This window comes from Orbicella faveolata, unplaced genomic scaffold (genome assembly GCF_042242905.1).
Source record: "Orbicella faveolata isolate gen_17 unplaced genomic scaffold, um_ofav_v1 contig_35, whole genome shotgun sequence".
NCBI lineage: Eukaryota > Metazoa > Cnidaria > Anthozoa > Scleractinia > Merulinidae > Orbicella > Orbicella faveolata.
This window is the reverse complement of record NW_028301564.1, coordinates 814,052-834,529: the sequence shown is the minus strand read 5'-3', so window position 1 is coordinate 834,529 and position 20,478 is coordinate 814,052. Positions and strand designations below refer to the sequence as shown.

General features: G+C 37.9%; 1 protein-coding gene across 3 annotated transcripts; it reads left to right on the top strand.

Annotated features, from left to right (window-relative positions):
• Positions 1–295: 295 nt before the first annotated feature.
• On the top strand, positions 296–19,195 carry LOC110056795 (short transient receptor potential channel 4-like). Of its 3 annotated transcripts, none has more exons than XM_020763339.2 (21): positions 296–435; positions 2,871–2,932; positions 3,422–3,475; positions 3,937–3,976; positions 7,515–7,555; positions 7,820–7,862; positions 8,731–8,771; positions 9,364–9,497; positions 9,858–10,055; positions 10,615–10,798; positions 11,296–11,575; positions 11,933–12,283; positions 12,751–12,777; positions 13,268–13,460; positions 13,847–14,041; positions 14,576–14,645; positions 15,456–15,580; positions 15,985–16,134; positions 16,387–16,549; positions 17,444–17,673; positions 18,426–19,195. In XM_020763339.2, the coding sequence occupies exons 2-21, from the start codon at positions 2,878–2,880 to the stop codon at positions 18,627–18,629; spliced, it is 2,778 nt and encodes a 925-aa protein (XP_020618998.2). In that variant the 5' UTR covers positions 296–435; positions 2,871–2,877; the 3' UTR covers positions 18,630–19,195. The 3 variants fall into 3 exon arrangements, with proteins under 3 accessions (XP_020618998.2, XP_089129771.1, XP_020618999.2); XM_089273645.1 differs by lacking the exon at positions 296–435 and adding an exon at positions 480–917; XM_020763340.2 differs by lacking the exons at positions 296–435; positions 2,871–2,932; positions 3,422–3,475; ... (1 more) ...; positions 7,515–7,555; positions 7,820–7,862 and having other exon boundaries at positions 8,746–8,771; positions 9,368–9,497.
• The last annotated feature ends 1,283 nt before the right edge of the window (positions 19,196–20,478 follow it).

Sequence of the window (20,478 nt, the reverse complement as noted above, 5' to 3'; positions counted from 1 at the left end):
ATACGGATGGGCACCAGCATGGCGTCTTCATACAAATCTCTATAAATTTGGGTAAAAAATTTCTCTGGCTATCTCGCATAAGAGAAATTGCTGTGACCAGAATTTTGGCGAGAGTCTGTATATTTACCTTCTTTCATTTCCCAGATTCTGGACTTTATCTATTGACCGGTTTTGATTTTTATTTTGATCTATCTTGAATTGCGTGACACTGAAAACCAGCAATTGAGGATGCGAAAACTTGGGCGCGGCGCGAGAGATCTCGCCGATCAAACTCGGTCCAGGCCACTGTCACTGATCACACTTAATGAGTTGTCTCAGAGCGAGGCTCCGTCACAGGTATTTCGTTGTAACGCACCTTGGGTCAATAACCAACCTCAAAGCGAGATTATAGTTTAGCCATTTGACTGAATCTGACCGAACTGTGAGGAGGAAAAGGTGAGAATGACATTTAAGGAGCAGGGCTTACCAGCTAAGTTAAAAACCTTTGTAAACGCTCACGCGATGTTTTAATCTAAATTTAACACGAAATTCGAATTGGTAATTAAGAATTCATTTAAAAAGATTCATCGAGTAGTTATGGCAAAACAACGAGTAGTTAATGGACTGCCAATAAGCCAATGAGATTGTTGAAAAGGTTTTGGTTGGTAAAACAAACTTAACTGATTGCTAGCTATACGTGATTGTCGAAAAAACGGTAATATTTACAAGTGTTTCTTTGAAGCACTTAGCAAAGTTTCGTGCTAAAACTTGCAATCGCACGGTTGTTGATTTTACGGTATGTCCTTTCCCTCTCGTGGTTATGGCTCATTTCCTTTACGTCATAGCAGAAATAATAATTGCATAATAATAGACACGGTTTCTTTAACGCAAATTTCACGACCAAGTCACGTAACATCTGGGCTATTCTTTTTTAAGGGGTAGGTATTTCCCTAGTATTTACTTCAAGTCATATCATTGGCAAACAAGTCGACACTACATGAACTTTTTTGTTCACAATTTACCAAGGCTTAGATTTACTGACAATTTGCAAACAGTCTTCATGCAGTTAATACTGTATAAAACTCGAAGTAAACTTGTAAGAACAAGCACGACAAATATTTGGGGTGCAAACCTACTAATTTATGGTCCATTCAAAAGAGCAGCTCAGGCTTAATCGATTTAATGGACGCTTAAAGCGTATGCTCAGTTTGTTACACCTTGCAAAGCTGAGAACGGTCAAAGATATGGGTCAAATATCGATGAAGTGGACGAAATATTCCAACCGGTCGACGTTGCAGTCTAATAGTGTGTCGAGTGTCTTTGTCGATATGCAACTTACAAAATGTCCATGTTGCCTTGAGTCATGAATGGTTAGCGTTGAGAACATAATCGCGGAGCAAAATCACCTGGAAAAAAAGCAAACGTGTCAGGGCAGATATGGGGGCAAATATCGGCTTATAACGACGCCTTCTTTGTCTGAATATTTGATTACCGGCGAACCTATATGGCGTGAAGCAAATTGAGCGTGACAGTTCCAAAACGTTGTTGTTGAAAACAGGAAGACGTAATTAAGGCCGCTTTATGGTGCTTTTGATAGCCTTTGGTACAACCGCCCTCCCCGAAAGAATAAACCACGGGACAGATCGGAGAGAGCTTGCTCTCCGATTCAGTTTTTCTTTCGGGGACGACGGCTGCAACACAGGCCACAACCGATAGTCAGTCTTGAATGCTATTTTGTTCCATCGCTTACTGTCATCATCCGTACCCGCTGATTACAATTGTTGTAAATACAGAATCAACGCTCCGTTCTCTCAGGTTTTTCTTAAATATTTTCTACAGTAAAACATGATTTAAAGCTGCTATAGAAGAAATAAAGCTACGCGAAAACGGTTTAGTTCACCGATTGACCATTGAGGTCAAAATACTCGAACCCACCGTGAAAAGTGTTTCCTATACGTACGCTGGAGTGACCATAGCTCCTGAAACAATTTAAATTAAGAACATTTATAGAGATTATGACGCTTTGTATGTTAGTGAAAGTAGTTAGAAAGCAATATGGACGTAGAGTCGGCTTGTTCCAAGGCTCTGTGGTGTATTAGGTTTAAAATGTTGTTGTTTGTTGTTTCAAATGTTGTTTGTAGTAGTTCACAGGCATGCCACTAAACTCAAAGACTTAAACAAGAATATCAACCGGCTAATTATAACAGACTGAAAAATCTGAACTGGCGGGAGGCAGACGAGTTTGCTATTTACAAACATGAGAGAGGAGTTGAACTAGGGTCTGCGGGGAAACAACTCCAGCTTAGTGGTCTGAGCGGAGCTTGAACCCGCGACCTCCGGATTTCAAGCCGGCGCCCTTACCAGCCTCCAACAAAACGAAAAGAAGTGAATTGTGTGTTGTTGCTAATTTAATTTTGTTTTATCAGATGGGCTTCCTACGGTGACGTCTCAGTTTTAAAACTGAAATAAAGACGCTTGTGGTTGTCCTTATGTCTAATGAACGTGGCTTGACAATTAGCTTAAATTATCAGTTTTCAATGCAAACAGACATCATAAAGAATATGGGACCATGAAATTTCATATAATACTTCCCAGTGATTATTTATGGAGACTTGAATTTTGTTCAGATGTTGCGGGCGATTGCATTTCTAAAAGTTCAATTTTAATAGTTTTTCAAGTAAAATAAATAAACATACTTTATCGGCCAGCCTTGCAGTAAGTGTGATATTACTTTAGTCACTTGCAATAGGAGTACAGATTTTGAACTATTTCAAACAAGCAGTAATGATTTAGCGTATACTAGGAGACTCCAAAGAGTAAGATGAAGCTAGAAATTATATATTATGATGGTGATTGGTGTAACTCAGTTTAGTTTCATCGTCATATCACAGCTGTGCAATGGCAGATGATCATCATCAAACGACTGCGTCAATTAAAGATGTTCAGGTCACTGGTGAGTAAATGAAATATCAAAACGAACTTTAAAGTAAGGGTGGCAGGATTGAAGGTCAGCAATGTAAAAGAAAAAAAAAACTCAATGAATAAATAACAAACGAGCACACGAATGCATGAACGATCGACCGACCGACCGAACGAACGACCGAATGAATGAATGAAGAAATGATACGTTGACGTTTCGGGACGACTAATAACTTAAAGCAAAACTGTAAAATATTTTAAATTACCTGATACTTTTACACCATCGATCGACTGATTTGGCTGGTTTCACTTGATTCTGAAAATGACTAACTAACTTTCAATAACTTTCAATAACTTCTACCCAAGTTATTGAAATTTCAACCTCTCGCAAGAGTCCTTTTCAGAAATACCCGTAATTACCTGGAAAAACACATCAGATGAACTACAATTTCATTTTGCTTTATCTGCTGAAGATTGACTGAATAACAGGAATGAACGATTTAATTTATCGATTTATTTTCAGTTGATGACGATCTGGAAATGCATAGCGTCACCAAGCCTCCTCTGACTAATGGCGGTAAGCATTTTGGTAAAAATGGAAACACATATTTAGTATCTTAACATTAAACGTTTCGCTTTGTGAATCAGAATTTGTAGCACAATTGCTACTAATCTCGTAATCTTATTGGCTAATTTGTCGTTGTCGATAAGAGTCCAGACAATGATCAAAGCGTCAATGTGTCACGCAATGCCTTTTTCAGCCCGCGCTCTGGAAAAAACAGTTTCTTTGACGTTGACATTGTGATAAAAAACAAATCGAAATGTGGTTTAGCGTTGTCTGTACTCTTATCGACAACGATACGCGTCATCACAATGGTCAAAATGTGGCGCAGCCGAGTGAGTCCACAACTTTTAAGTTAACACAGTAACGTTACATGAATTTACTTAACTTAACTTGCCTATAAAAAAGATGCTGCTAAGAAGGAAGCGAAGAAAATCGAACTTTTCTTATTTTGCAATCTTTCTTTTTTACATTAGACACTTCTCATGAAAAGCTACACGAGAGAGGTAAAGATGGGTGAGTATTAGAGTATAGCTGGAAAATTTTGAAGAATTTAGCAAAACATTAAGAGTCCCTGTCCATAAAAATGGAAAATAACTCGGCAAGGGTCGAAATTTCGATTTTGCTCATATTCCTATGGTAGATAGGCTAGGGCATGACAAAAACTACTGGATAGTTTTTTTGGCAAAATATCCTTTTATTTCAAAGAAATATGCAAATTACCAAATTCCGTTAAAATCGTCATTTGACGCACCATTTTATTAAACAAGTTTGAGAGCCTCGCATGCAAAACCACATCATTCTTCCGTTTTTAAAACACTCAAATATTTTTGTGCAATGTTTAATTGTGTACTGGGTTGATTTTAGGGAATGTTGCGGTTTTCGTTGGGTGTAAAATAATTAAATTTCGAAGACATGTATTTCATTTACTTAAAAGTACTTTGTAAAAATAATTGATTTTCACCATGTGCGAAACCTTCAAATGGATTAAGCTTCTGGCGGTTGAATCGCAGAAGGATGGTCTACAGATTCCTGTAAAAATTTCTTTGGGCAAATGATTGTGAGCGACGCGAGAGCTTTTCAAAGTACGTTAAAAATGCAGATATTTGACCGTCCGTCGTCAAATTTCAATTTACGGGTTAGACATATATTTTAGCACGCGCCACATGTCTTGAGCTATATAAAGTTGAAATAGAGACAGAGCTGATAATTTCGAAATGTTCTAACCTCATTTGCGGTAGAAGGCAGGTCCAAAAACCTATTTGACGTGTTTCCGTCACCATTCGTCGCACATAAAGCAGAAGTTTGCTTTTGTTTACACAACGTCCGATGTACATCGCCAACTGTCAACTTATTTAATAGTCGAATACCATGAATCTATGACCCTCTTTCGACACATATGATCACCACTGCATCTAAGTCAAAAACGGCTGTGATTTGTAGATAGTTGCTTGCTTTGTACTCCACCAAAACATTACGTTTGATCATCGTTTGGTCTATTGCTGCTTGAATCCTTGCTTGCGGCGGTTCGTTGTTTGTTCGTCACGCAATGCTGTCATTCCATTTTAGGGGGTAGGGGTAGGACAATTTCTATCCTAATACGTAAGGGTCCGTAACCACAGGAAGCACACAATCTTGTTGAGTAGGAACAGATTAAATTAAGCAATGAAAAGAATGAATAGTTAACCATTGCCCGTGTTGTCATCTTTTACTAGACAACCGCTACCTACACGCCCTGCGTAAATACTGTAACGCTAAACTCGTACCTAGGTCTTTTCGCGCTGTGCAATTATTTTTGGTTTACATATAATACAGTGGGTTACCCTCGGGGAAATGGGAGGTGGCCGCTTAATAGGGGTTGGCAGCTTAATAGAGGTTTGTGTACCTTGAATACTTTTTCACTATCGGGTTATAAATTTAGCTAAATTTCTTAGTAAACATGGAGTCAATTCAAGACAATCATGATAGACGTCATTCACGGAGACTCTGGGGCAGTTAGTAGGGGCGGGGAAAAAGTCTAAAAGGGTCTTCGCCCGAACTTTTTTCGCACCCGTTTAGACTCCCCCTCCCCCCCCCCCCATAACTGCCCCTGGGTCTCCGAGAATGATGTCTATAATGATTGTCTTGAATGGACTCCATGTTCACTAAGAAATTTATAACCCGATGCATGGTGAAAAAATATTCAAGGTACACCAACCTCTATTAAACGACCAGCCCCTATTAAGCGGCCACCTCCCATTTCCCCGAGGGTAGCCCAAAAATAATTGCACAGCGCGAAAAGACCTAGGTACGAGTTTAGCGTTACAGTATTTACGCAGGGCGTGTAGGTAGCGGTTGTCTAGTAAAAGATGACAACACGGGCAATGGTTAACTATTCATTCTTTTCATTGCTTAATTTAATCTGTTCCTACTCAACAAGATTGTGTGCTTCCTGTGGTTACGGACCCTTACGTATTAGGATAGAAATTGTCCTACCCCTACCCCCTAAAATGGAATGACAGCATTGCGTGACGAACAAACAACGAACCGCCGCAAGCAAGGATTCAAGCAGCAATAGACCAAACGATGATCAAACGTAATGTTTTGGTGGAGTGCAAAGCAAGCAACTATCTACAAATCACAGCCGTTTTTGACTTAGATGCAGTGGTGATCATATGTGTCGAAAGAGGGTCATAGATTCATGGTATTCGACTATTAAATAAGTTGACAGTTGGCGATGTACATCGGACGTTGTGTAAACAAAAGCAAACTTCTGCTTTATGTGCGACGAATGGTGACGGAAACACGTCAAATCGGCGTTTGGACCTGCCTTTTACAGCAAATGAGGTTAGAACATTTCGAAATTATCAGCTCTGTCTCTATTTCAACTTAATATAGCTCAAGACATGTGGCGCGTGCTAAAATATATGTCTAACCCGTAAATTGAAATTTGACGACGGACGGTCAAATATCTGCATTTTTAACGTACTTTGAAAAGCTCTCGCGTCGCTCGCAATCATTTGCCCAAAGAAATTTTTACAGGAATCTGTAGACCATCCTTCTGCGATTCAACCGCCAGAAGCTTAATCCATTTGAAGGTTTCGCACATGGTGAAAATCAATTATTTTTACGAAGTACTTTTAAGTGAATGAAATACATGTCTTCGAAATTTAATTATTTTACACCCAACAAAAACCGCAACATTCCCTAAAATCAACCCAGTACACAATTAAACATTGCACAAAAATATTTGAGTGTTTTAAAGACGGAAGAATGATGTGGTTTTGCATGCGAAGCTCTCAAACTTGTTTAATAAAATGGTGCGTCAAATGACGATTTTAACGGAATTTGGTAATTTGCATATTTCTTTGAAATAAAAGGATGTTTTGCCAAAAAAACTATCCAGTAGTTTTTGTCATGCCCTAGCCTATCTACCATAAGAATATGAGCGAAATCGAATTTTCGACCCTTGCCGCGAAATTAAGAATTTGTCTGATTTTTACAGGCAGGCACTCTTAAGAACGAATCCACCACAAGTTCGAGAAAAAAGCGGACAAAAACGTTGTACTGAGAATATTTACATTGTATTGAAAACTTCTGTGCAACTGTTTTAAATATCTTCTCAAACGAAATCATTTCTAACAACACCAAATGTCGAAAACAAATTTTGAAGTTATATGAAACACTTGAAAATGCTGGTGAAATGAAAAATTGATGATAAAACTGTACCTGTGATTGCAGATTTTCTCTGAACTTTGAAATTTATTTTCTTGAGTTCTCATGGGAAAATGTTTTTGGTGTTATTTCAGGCAATTATTTATATCTTTAGCTTTAAGAAAGTGCAAAAAGGACTGTACATTATCTGTTCCGAGGAGCGAACAGTTTTCCGAGAGCGAGGCTCGAGGAAAACTGTGAGCTATCTTGTTCTAGGGTGAGAGAGAGAAAGAGTGCAGCCTGTTAAATCCTCTTACTATCCTTATATGAGATTTTCGCTCCTGGAGCCAATCACGAATTAGATTTGCATGGATTAATTTGAGCACGTGTTTTCTGCATTGTTTGTTTTTATTTTTTTCAGATACGCTAAAGATAACAAAGGTTTTGAGGAAGAGGAAGAAGGTATGCAAAACGTGATGTACCTTTTTTTTGTCAAAATTGCTACTAAAGATTAAGTTCAACGGCATTAGAAAGATAGAATTGTGATGTATCGAAACATGAACCACACCGAATGAAACCGGAGACTGAACAAGGCCAAGGAGAAGAATTCCTATCCCCCTCCAGGGCAAAAAGCACTTACAGTTGCCTGAATTAACTGTTTACATTTTAATTAAGAATAATAACCTGACTGAAATTTTCACTCGACATGTTTTTTTTTATTAATAGAATCCTCTGACAGAGAAGAAGAATCAAGACGACATCATGACACGTAAGAATAGCACATAGAATCTTGAATGAATCATGAAACTTTTGTAACAAATGGATCTTCTGGATCGGACGGGTGCAGTGGAACCCCACCTTACGGTCACTTACGGCCAGTCTTTTTGTCCCGACGAAACGCCCATATCCCGTATATACGGCCAACGGCAACATTCTGAAATCCCAACCTGTATAATCTTTTACAATTTTACGGCCAACGTCTACATTCTGAAATTCCAACCTGTATAATCCTTTATAAGTTTACCCCGTTAATACTGCCACTCGAACCAGTTATGTTCATCTTTCCATTGTTAATATTGTAGGTGCTGATTGAAGTTTCAACCTTTTTAAAATGATCCCAGCATTTCTAATGCTTATTAAAGAACAGTTGTTTAGAATTCCAATTGTGATGTAATATACTTAACACGGAAGACATTGTTTGACCACATTTCCAAACACCGAGAAGAGAGTTGAAAATACGACGCGCTGCGGAGTATTTTTGACGAACTTCGAGGTGTGTGCAAATGTGGTCAAGCAGTATCTTGAGTCTTTGATGTATCTTCGCAATCGAAACTAATTAAAACTAAGGAAAAAACGGAGAAATAAAATCCTTAAAATCTATGCTAATTAAGATCAGATATCCAAACACCGTCACGGTCATGATTTCCTTTGTTTTAACTTGATGAAGTATTAACGAGTTTAAGAAATATCTGTCAAGACGTCACTTAAAATAGAATGGTCATGAAATTTGACCTCACCCAGAATTTTCATGGCCCGTTGGTGACCATATTAACGGTGTTCCACTGTAACTAAATATACATATTTTTCTATCAATAGAAACATGTTTACTTGTTTTTTATCTCTCCAATGTATTATAGGTTCGTTATGGACAACAGAGGTTTTGAACTTGATGATAATGGTGAGTGAAATGATTGCAGTCTGGGGATCTCGTGCCCTTATTTTGTCAAATTAATCACAATTTTACAATAAGCTTAACAGCAGTTAAGCTTGTTGTAAGTTCTATCAGTTTGGAGATGCGTTACCTGAACTTCAGATATTGATTTATGCCAAACCCAGGCCAGTTACTGATCTCTTAAACATAAAAGACTCTTCGTGGTTTTTTGGATAATTTTTGGTAAAGATCGATAGCCAAAGCCTATGTTTCCAACAGATTGCGAGTGACCACTGAGCTAGATTGGCATCAACGGTCAGAAACTCTTAATTTGGTATTATAATCGATCTTATGCCATGCCATGGAAAATACAGCCAATCAGAAATATCTGTTAACACGTCACTTAAAATAGAATGGTCATGAAATTTGACCCTACCCGGAATTTTCATGGCCCTTTGGTGACCATATTAACGGGGTTCCACTGCATGCTAATTAAGATCATATATCCAATCACCGTCACGTTCTTGATTTCCCTTGTTAAATTTGCTGAATCATTAATGAGTTCGACAAAATTCATTTACCGTGTATTTGTGGAAATGAATTATATATTTCCGTTTAGATAGGGAGCACAATGAAGAGTATCTGATGAAAAAGCTACTATCCAAGAAGAACTCCTTTGACGCTATTGAGAAGAAAATCACTCCAAAGGCTCTTACAAAGTGTGTCTCAAATTCCTTGTTGATGGGGATGAAGGTAAGTAACAGCTCCAACACGAAGACGGTTGTCCCACTGTTATAGCAAAAGATTTTCTTTGAAATGCCATGGTCACAATAACGTTAACTCGGGCTGTAATTTTTCACACCATAGCAATATCATAACGAAAATCTTAAAACTCATCAAATCGTGCTCTCAACGCTTTTCTCGAGATAAAATCTTTTGTATAAATCGATTAATTAATATACGTTCGTTCTTGAGTTTTTGTGGAGGAGAAAACCTTACCAGGGAAGAGTCAAAAATTGTTCACTTTTTATCTTGCCTTCTTTCAAGCTTGATTTAAGATTTCTGACGCTCAAATAAAGTTGATGTATGTGTGTTCTGTTAAATGACTTTTAGGTAAATTACCGTCTTCGTAGCTTGGCAAAATGTAAAGGATCCGAGGGAGAGATGTTCAATAAGCTTGCTAACTCTGTGGAGGACTTTACTACTCGCCTGCTAGATCCAATGCAATCTGATCAGTTACAGCGAGAGGGCTTCGGTTATTTTATTCTTGATGATATCTTGGACGAAGCCATTGACTTGAAACAGAAAAAGGTAATGTCAAAAGTGAAATGAACTTATTTTATCAGATAATCGCGTGAACTACGATAATTTTTTATACCAGGCTGTAATAAAAGTCGTCATGAATTTTGATACCTAGGAGAGCAGAGATTTGGGGAAAAAGATGAAACGAAATTTGCAACATGTGCAACACATCATAATAAATAATAATGATAATAATGATAAATTATACTGATAAATTGCAATATTTAGAGAGGAAACCACATAAGCCCTAGCTGGTTTTCATGCTGATGGAATTGGAATTTGGAAATGTTGGTTTTTCAAGAGGGAGGAAAACCGGAGAACCCGGAGAATAACCCTCGGAGCAAGGTGAGAGCCAACAACAAATTCAACCCACATATGACACCGGGCCGGAATCGACCCCGGGTCACATTGGTGGGAGACGTACGAGCGCATTTAAAGACAAAAATCGTAGAAAGTAAAACGATAAGAGAGAAAATGTTGGTGACAACGGATGCTTTACAAGTGAATGCTTTTAAAAAAATTACTTTGTGTTATTTTGTCTACTATTTTTGACACTTTCTTCTTTCAGTTTTTTACTCATCCAGTTGTTCATTCGGAGATGACTCGTAAATGGCGTGGTCGCTTCTTAATGAAGAAAGACCTTGGAAAGTGGACATGGTTCTTTTTACACATTTGGTGTCTGTTTGACATGGTTTTCGCACCAATCACATTTTACATTGTGTCATATTTAGAAGTGTATTCTCTTTTTGCAGGTAAATATTTTTCGTACAAACCTCAAGTTTACTTTTACATTAGATCTATGTATGTACTCCTACTTGGAAAAATTAAAGGTGACTCTGGCCCAACTTTTACTTTGGCTTTGTAAAAAGTTTTATTTTAACATGTTGATCAAAACGCAATAATGAAAAATGTGGGTCACTATGCTGGTTTTTAAACTATAAACACTTAAAACTAAAATTAAAGATGTCATTACCAGGTTCTGTTCCGTCCTGGAGATAACCCCTTTTTCTCGCTATTGAATGGGTATTTAATTAATGCCATCTGTGTGGAATCATCTGATTGGTGCAATTTATTCCTCAAAGTGCAAGTGCGCGAAATCCCTTGCCTTGCCGGCCACCTTAAGTTATTGCCGCTTTTTCTTTCATTTGGGGTATTTGTCTGTGAACTCAACAATGCTTTAATTTATGAATGCGTTCCGATTAAATTGTTATCCAGAGGTAGTTAACAGAATTTGTTATATTTCTGGCAGCTTATTACCTGAAATACTTGAAAACACCTTACTTCATATTTGTACGGGACGCATTGAGCTACTTGGCTCTTGTTGTTCTACACTACGCTTTCTGCCTGACGCCATCAAGGCTAGCGTTCAGCGGATTAGAGTGGAGCATACTTATATTCTTCATGGGTCGTTCTCTTGTGGAATATCGACAGATACGACTTACCGTTAACCGCATTAAAGAAAGAAGGAAGAGTGGAAAGGACGAAACTAATTCAAATGTTCTGCGGAAAGCACTATGCAGCTACATCAGGTAAGTATATTTGTAAAAACATGGTAAGAACATCAGTGATGACACGCTCAGCTATCGCCTCGCGTGTCACTTTTGTCTTCTTACCACACTTTGACGTCATTTGTGATCTTTTACTGAACTGACACACGGCAACACATAAACCGACAACTATTTGCAGTATCGACAACTAAATGTTATCGACAAGTTTATCGACAACTAACACTCCAATGTGTGGAATGTTAGCATCGGACACAATTAGTTGTCGATAACATTTATTTGTCGATAACATTTAGCTGTCGATGACAAATACTTGTTGACAACTAAATGTCTAGTCTGTAGAGGCCCTTAAATTGATAGATATTTTTTTCTTCACTTTAGCGACCGCTGGAACAGGTTGGACGTATTCAGTGTTCTAACTTACTTGGTAATATTCGTGCTGAGACTTACGACCTGGATCACATCTAAATCGGTCAAAACCAACCGAGCTGTGCTTGTCGCCGGTTACCTGTACAGTTTCAACACCTTATGCCTTACTCTGAGAATTAGTCACGTGATAGAAACGTTCAAAGGCCTTGGAACAATCCAGATTGCTCTGTTTAACGTTCTACAGGATGTTTTTACGATAGTTTGGCAGTTTATAGCAGCTGTGTTGGCATTTTCCGTTGCCATAACTAAAATATATATGGCAGAAAAATCCTTCCATGCAAGTGCAAGTAATCAACAAAACCTGTAAGTGTACCAAATTTGTCTTTGTTACTCTTGTCTTGCTAAATGTTATTCTTTAATAATTTTGTTATACACTTCCTTCAGTTTTTATTCTGCTAGCTTTACGTTCCATCTCAAGTCCAAAATATGGCATAATCAGCTTTTTAACCGCTTAATAATATAAAGCATTTTCTTGTGGATTAATAGAAAATAGTTTATGCAGAGGCTGAAATTTCCTTTTTAAAATGTACACTGCCATGGTAAACGCATAGAAATTTCTCTGATGTAGAACATTTTTGCCTTTAAATTCCTTTGGAGCAACTTTATTGGTTTTTTAACAACGGCTTCATGGTTTAACAAGTTTGCAAGTAGCCTCAGATAAAATTACAATTGTATTACACTTTTTAGTGCAGGTTTGCAATATGTTGGGACCCTTTACAGCAGCATCTTCATCTCTGATACTTATCAACATTTACGTGTTTTGGTTTCAGTGCCTGTAAGACATCTGGAGTATTATGGTAAGTGTAAGGCAATGTTTGTTTCCTGACTATAACACATTACAGTTGCTTGATTCTTATTCAGTTTACTTACCGCTTAAAATCAACCCATTTAATCGGGAAAGTAAAGATAACAATTGAAGAATCATGCAGTCTGAACAAAGTTAATAGAGGGGAATGATTTTCAAATCCGACAAAGTTCTTTGTTGTACGTTTTTGTTCGTTTTTTTTACCTTGACCGTGCACAGAAAACAATAGTTGTTTGTTTATACTTCTAACTGAGGAACTAACCAATAGAAACGTTTTGGTTACGTAATTTATGCATAGTGAATGCGTGCAAAACAAAAGATTGGGCATGGTCGTGGACCTTCTAACATAAATCCCGGCATCTTTGTTTGCTCATTTAATGTTTGCCGGGCTTGATAACAATTCACTCTCTATTAACTATGGTCTGAATTGATTCCTAGGTGTCACTATTGATGATATCATTTCTTCTTGATGTTTGTTTCAGTTGGTGGGAGATTCTCACACATCTCAGCTGGTCTCTTCTGGAGATAGAACAAGAATTCAATCCTTTAAACTCTGTTGATACTCCTTCAGAAACTATTGCTAAGCTGTTCTACGCTGTCTTTCTCTTCATTGCAGTCATTCTTCTTGTAAACATGTTGATAGCCTTGTTATCCCACACTTATCAGCGAGTAAAAGTAAGTGATGCCGAAAACATAACCTGCGAAAACAGCCGTCGTTCCTCACTCCCCGCTCCGAGTGCGGTGGGGAGCGAAGTAGAACGAATGTTTTCGCGGGCCGGGCTAATAAAAGCACGATTTATAATTTAAGGTTCGACGTAGTTTCCCTTAAATTCATCAGTATTTTACGTAATATCTCTGTAGAGTAACTCTAACCCCATTATTCTATGGGTGAAACACGCTCCAACACCCGTTGGCTCTACTTCATCTTTCCCAGAAAGAAATATCCATCCAGATTGGGCATTATTACCTCAAGCTCGAAAGCTCAAGACTGATTTTTGAGAGATTTGTTGACCTGTCATCTTTAGACTTAATGATTGGTTTATATATTTCTTCTCTTTAAGGACAACTCGCTGAAGGAGTGGTCGTACAAAAAAGCTGTTACTATTCAGACGTATGAATCCTACAATCCAATCCATGCACCTCTTAATATAGTATCAGAGTTTTTCTTGTTGCACTGGTGGAGTGAGAAGAAGAAAAGAAGAGAAAGAAGAGGAAGAAGAGCAAGCCACCAACCCCATGCCGCGAGGGTCAAACTGGTAACAATAGCTTCTTTGTACCATTAGTTAGCTTGCAAAATATTATGTGTGCGTAACTTTAGATGCAGACTATAATACTAACACAGACTTCTGTCTTATAGAGGCGTTGCCCTAGAATAGCCTGCACTGCAGGCGTATTTTGGGCGCGTGAGTGCACATTTTCGCATTAGGCCGCCATCTTGGATTTGGTAACTGTGGAGGATTGCTGGCATCCAGGTACAATTCAAGATGGCGGCATCGAAAACCTGGTTTATGTAGCGTTCCGCTCCAAAATAATACCTACACTGCATGCTATCCTGGAATGGCGTGCATAACTAGTGAATGACGTTGCTGAGGTTTACAATATAGGGTTTTTCCACTGCTTTAACTGTCTCGATCGATTGGTCAAAGAAAAAAACGCCATAGGGATCACTTTATTCAACTATACCATTATTTCTTCTCATTCATTTACATGTATACCTATTTAATTATTTGTTCATGATTTATCTGTGTAGTTCGCTACAAGTCTAAATTTGCCTTGATAATTTTTTTCAGTCGAAGACACTTTTTCAACATCTTGAGGCAAAATACTTTGCAAAGCACGGGAATTTGTTCCCAGTGACAGGTAAAAAGTAAATGGTTAACTGCTTATCTTAGTTGATTAAAATCCACAGCTTCGCAGTTCACTGGATAGTTTTTAATTCCTCTTTAAAGTTTTCGTTTTTTGTCCGCAACAGTTGGCTATAAACAAGACGAATATGAAAGAGAACTTTTGCAGACCTGTAGCACATAGAAGACAAGTCATACATAAATTCAAACAAGCGAAAATTTACGAGCGGAATAAAGCAAAAAAAAAAAAACCAAAACAAAAATGAAACAAAATGGCTCCAACAATGATCGTTATGCCTTTGGATAAGGTACCGATTATTCCACCACAACCTTTTTTCTTGTTGTACAGCTCCTCACAAAGGATATGACAATGGACTATATTACCATTTTCTCTTCACTTTGAACTTGAACTTTAATTTTATTGTTTTGCATACAGTTACAATTGTTCCCCCCCCCCCCCCCCACCCACCGCACAACTAGTTCCAGAACTAGTCGAGGCGGAGGCTAGAGCTTATATTAAAAAGGAAAGAAAGAAAAAAAAAGTAATTATAATTTACAACAAAATTACAAAAGGTACAAATAAACAATAGCAAAATCTACAGGTAACCGAAAACAAAGTAACAGTGTAATGTACATGTGTATAAGCGACTAGAATACTATTATTAATAAACTATGTTAATTTAAAAAAACCTCTGTATCAGTCGTGAGACTTCAATATAGTTATTGTAGCACATCAAGGAGTAGTTCCTTTACATTATTTGTCCATATAACTTTCATATTTTATGTAATATAAATGGACAACAATTTCTCTTCCATTTATTGGCAGATGAAAAGAAACTGGACGAAGTATATCAGGAAACAGAGAAAAACAGACAAATGCTCAGTCAGATTCTTCTCAGAACAGTCAACAATCAGAGCTTCGATATTACTTCACGGAGAATTAACCCACAGGTTAAATAAGTATATCTATCGTCGGTCTTTTCCGACTAAAATTCTTCGTAAAGTTTGATAACTAGATGTAGCTCTATAGGCTTTAATTTGACAGGGGTTTAGGTATCTACAGTTAAAACCGGACGCGCTACATCGCTTGGACGCAAAACACCTCTAAAGGTATAAGGTAACCTTAAAGAGGGTCTGTGACTTCCCACCGAAGGTTAGGTCAGAATACTTCAAAATATTTGCTGCTTTAACATGTAAAGGCAATGACCTTTCTCAAATGATAGAACTAGAAAACCTACATGTATACACATGCTGAGATTGCTCCTGCCTTCTTATCCAAAGTCGACCTTGAAGGGTGGCTTAACGAGAAATTGTTGCGATTATTTTTTTTAATCATCAAAATCGTTTCATCCTAGGCATGGGACATTGTAACAGGTATCAATGTACACGGCAATGTTTTGACTTGTGAAGGAGTTGAAGATTACAAAACTGAGGCTGATCCAGATAAATGGGTGTTTGGTGCAAGATATACTCATCGTTTGTGCCCGGAATTTCCTCATTTTGAGGTAAAAAAAAATTGCCTACGAGCTTTGAAGTTAGTGTATTGAACGTATGAGTCGTAGAGATAGTCAAATTTACGTTATTTATGACAGAGGTTTCAAAAAGATGTGTACACTATTTTACGCACGGGCTGATAGGGTATCAGAAAACGAACCAAAACTGGTACAAAGCATAAGTTTTTCAGTCTCGGCACTGACCTTAGTATGAAAATCTAGCCATTTTAGCCCTTTACATTGTGTGTTACATTATTATTGTAGGTTTTGATCTTAGAAGCAGGAATAATGAGACGGCTAGGAATCGGAGTAGTGATGGAATCTTATAGCAAGTCTTTAATGCCTGGCTGGCGGGATGGAACTGTAGGATATCATATTGATCATGGAAAAGTCTTCGATGGGAGTCCCACGGGCAAAGAAACAAAAGGTACTTTTACTTTTTTAAGTATAACAATTGATATAGCTGCTAAGCGCCCATCAACCTCGTTTTCCTTTGCTAACTTTTGAAAGTCTCAACGAAGTCTCAAAGGAAAGGTAATTAAGAGTGCATAATCGGAATAGGAGAACTAAATTATTTTCTGTAACTCTCTTCCGCCTGCTAAATGTTTGGTGCATTCTCGCTTAATAGCGCTAGGTTCTACATGTGTATATCTTTAAAATTATGCTGAATTGTGCATGTAATGAACGGATCCTGAGTACTTCTTTACAGTAAAAATTTTAAACTCAAAAGGTTATTTAGAATTAAAGATCTCCAAGCGTAACTCTTTCAACACAATACTCAAGAGTCACTGGGACACTATGTTTAATTTTTTTTCCCTTATGCTCGAATAAAGAAGTTTTCAAAACTGCTTTTGTATAGTTTGTTTATTTCTTTGTTTTATTATGAGCTAGTCTTTTCCGCTTTATTAAGATAAACGGATAATATGATCTTAATTTCAGTCTTTTTATGCGAATTAATACAGAAGCATTCGTAACAAACCTATACCCCCATACAGGGTATGTGACTGAGGCGCGGTGGCCTCATGGTTAGTGCGCTCGAGCGGTCCGGGTTCGAGCCCTGGCGGGAGACATTGTGTTTTTCTCTTGGGAAAGACACTTTACTCTTACAGTGACTCTCTCCACCCGGGTGTATAAATGGGTACCGATGAATTAAATACTGGAGGTAACTCTGCGATGGACTAGCATCGCATCCAGGGCGGGGGGAGGGGGTGACGGTTTGGGTAGAAATAGTCACTTCATGCTACAGAAACGGAGATAGGCGCCTACCTGATGGGCCACTTGGCTCATATGCAGCCTTGACCTTTTACCTTTACCTATGTAGGGTATGCTATGGCTTTCCGGGGAGATTTGATTCGTTGCACAGTGGTGTTTAAACATGCAAAGAAAATCAGCAATACAAAGGTACGAGTTCCAGTGGTGTTCACACTGAACGACAAGAGGATAACTCCCGAAGGACAAGGAGGTGGACTTTTTACCTATTACAACCCTAATGGTCAAGGACTCTTCCCATACATTGGCATGATGGATAAAGGATGCTCCGTGTTGGCTAAGGTAACATTCACTTGCCATTTATTTCTGTAGTTACAACATGGCGCTTAAGATGTTGTGTTTTCGTTTCCTCAGTATGAAATAATGCTTGCTTTATTGTGAGATCAACCTCAGTAGCTTATCCAATATTAATATTTATTCAATGTTATCAATTTTGTTTTTATTTTTGCCTCATTTTCTGTCTGTTTAAGATGTTTCAAAATGCCGCTACACGCACCATGGTCTCTTTCAAGTACGGGGCTCACTCAAAGCTTAAATTACTTTCAGTTCCTCAGCAAACTTTTGCCTTGTTCGACGTCCCTTCTTGTGAAGGTCTTTATCGATAAAACACGAAAAGTTTAGCCAGGCAATGAAAGATCTTAATGCACTTCTTTACGTTTACCTGTTATGCCATAATCTGGACCCACGGAATTTCCAGTTCTGTTACATCTTTCTCGGTAAATCAATGGCTTTTACCATATCAAGCACGAGAGATAATGTTTCACCCTATTTCAAACACCAATAATTAGGAGTGGTGAATACGAAGCGCAGCGGAATAAATGTTTTTGGTGACTTCGACGTGTTTGGAAATATGATGTAAGACTGTCTTGAGTGTTTGAGATATCTCCTCAACTGAGACTATTAATAGAATTATTATTGCTTTTGGCAAGCCTAGTGAACTTTATTTTAACACTCGCCGACATGTTTACTGGTTTTGCATCTCTGTATTAGTAAGGGAACAACCGGGCTGACAGTATTCTTTTATTTTTTCTTAGATGAGTGGGCAGCAAGAGGAAAAAGGTTATCAAAATTTGGACACTAGCTTAAAGAACATCTACCAAGAACACCAAAATCTGAAAACTACTCTTGCAGATGTTTGCCAAGAAGTTAAACAAATGAAGGAATGCCTAGAGGAAAATAACAAGACACTTAAAGCTCTGTTGGCCAGGTTGAATGGTACCGAAGATACTCCATTGTGAACTTAAGTCCCCTAGAATGCTACAGTGATTACAACTCCTCGTGTCAGGACCAAGTTAAAAACTAGTCAAATTATTAATCAGAACTTTTTTTTATCAGGAGAATATGTTTAGTGTGCATATATTACAACACTATTCTCGATGATTCGTCGTAGGGTTACATTGTGAACCTTAGTCGCGTATAATGCTATAAAGATTGCGTTTCCTAGTGTCAGGACCAAGTTTAATTAGTCAAATTACTAATCGGAACTTTTCTATCAGGAGAATGTGTTTACTGTGCATATATTACAACACTATTGTCACCGACTCCTCGTGGGCAAAATGTCAATCAAAGGAAGTTTAATGCTGGAAAAACAAATTGGCGCGGCTGTTATATGAAGGATCATTTTTTAATTGAGTTTTATTTTGAAATGTTCGGTTTTAGGCATTTTGCTTGCAATGACATTTTCAATACAATTATGATTAAGATATTTACACTACAGGAGATTTTAAGGTAACATTTTTCCCAGTTTATCTTTTGCAATGAAATTTTCAGATTAAATGAAATAGATTTATTACTTCAGCTCAAACATTTGACCTCTCGATCTGGTATTTGGTAGAAATTTTTCGGTCACTTGACTTGCAACTGAAAATGCTGAATGAACCATGTCACTCTTTGGTTTGTTTTTAACGTGGAAAATATTATTTTCCAAGTTGCGGTGGTGTAACGATTTCACTCCATCACTCCTTCACTTTTTCACATTTTCGCACGAACGTTTATGTGAGATTATGCGATTATTGCATAATCCCATATAGTCGTCGATTATATTTTGAGGAAGTTTGAGGAAGTGATGAGACCTGAGAATCTCTCCCCCAATGAGAGTTAAAAATTAAAGGGGCTAGGTCACGCAATTTTAGGCAATTTCGGCACTGATCAAATGGTCATAGAATTAACTAAACTATCACAAAAACGGCTCAAAACTGTAGAAGATCGCAAACAAAACACAGGAAAGCCAAGAAGGGACGTGGATAGACAAAACTGGAGAGGATTAAAATGGATTGCATTTGGGTAAATTTGAAAAACGTTGGCCCACCTTTTTTCAAATTTATATCAGTTTATATCAAAATGTCATTTACACAGCTGGAAAATCATTCTCAGTTGTTATGTGGCCGTGATTTTGCAAATCAAGGACTTTTTCTCTGCCAACTTGACGTTTAGAGCTCATAATTAACAAAATGAAACGAAATTACCTAAAATAGCGTGAGCTAGCCCCTTTAATGAAGATAGTGAAAACTCGCCCGATGAGAGTTAATAGTTAACGAAGATACCGTAAATCCTCGAATTAGCGCCCCTCCTATGGGCCAAAATTTAAAATAAGAGCCCCCCTTCGAATAAGCGCCCCCTCCCCTCCCCCCGATTTTGTGGACGAGTAATGAGACAACAAAGGATTTATAGTTTTCCTCATGTGGTATTAGATTTGTACATTGTTTCAGTTTGTGAACACGTTAAGTGAACACGTTGAACACGTTAAGCACTAACGGTGCCGCGATTTACACTTTAGGATCAGCCTTTTATGTCAATAAACAGAAAATGATGTATTAAAAAAAAAAATAATCATGTTAGGTTACGATTTGGGAGAAATTAAATAACCTCCCACCCCCTCGAAAAAACGCTCTTCTCGAATAAGCGCCCCCCGTCTTCTTCTAAATTTGAAATAAGCGCCCGGGCGCTAATTCGAAGATTTACGTTAGAGGCATAGACAAGACGATATTTGAAATGTAAACTGCCTTTGCCTCTAGTCAAATTCCTTCGAAACGGCTCAAAAAGACCCAGGAACGCAGGTAAATAACAGTACATTTATTTTACATGAAT

What these genes read in the sequence shown, in the direction of transcription:
- LOC110056795 (XM_089273645.1), top strand. Translation starts at nt 778, where the DNA reads ATGTCCTTTCCCTCTCGTGGTTATGGCTCATTTCCTTTACGTCATAGC. An exon ending in GCCTCCTCTGACTAATGGCG is followed by an intron (nt 3,476 to 3,936) that starts GTAAGCATTTTG and finishes TTTTTACATTAG; the next exon opens with ACACTTCTCATGAAAAGCTA. An exon ending in AGTGTATTCTCTTTTTGCAG is followed by an intron (nt 10,799 to 11,295) that starts GTAAATATTTTT and finishes TATTTCTGGCAG; the next exon opens with CTTATTACCTGAAATACTTG.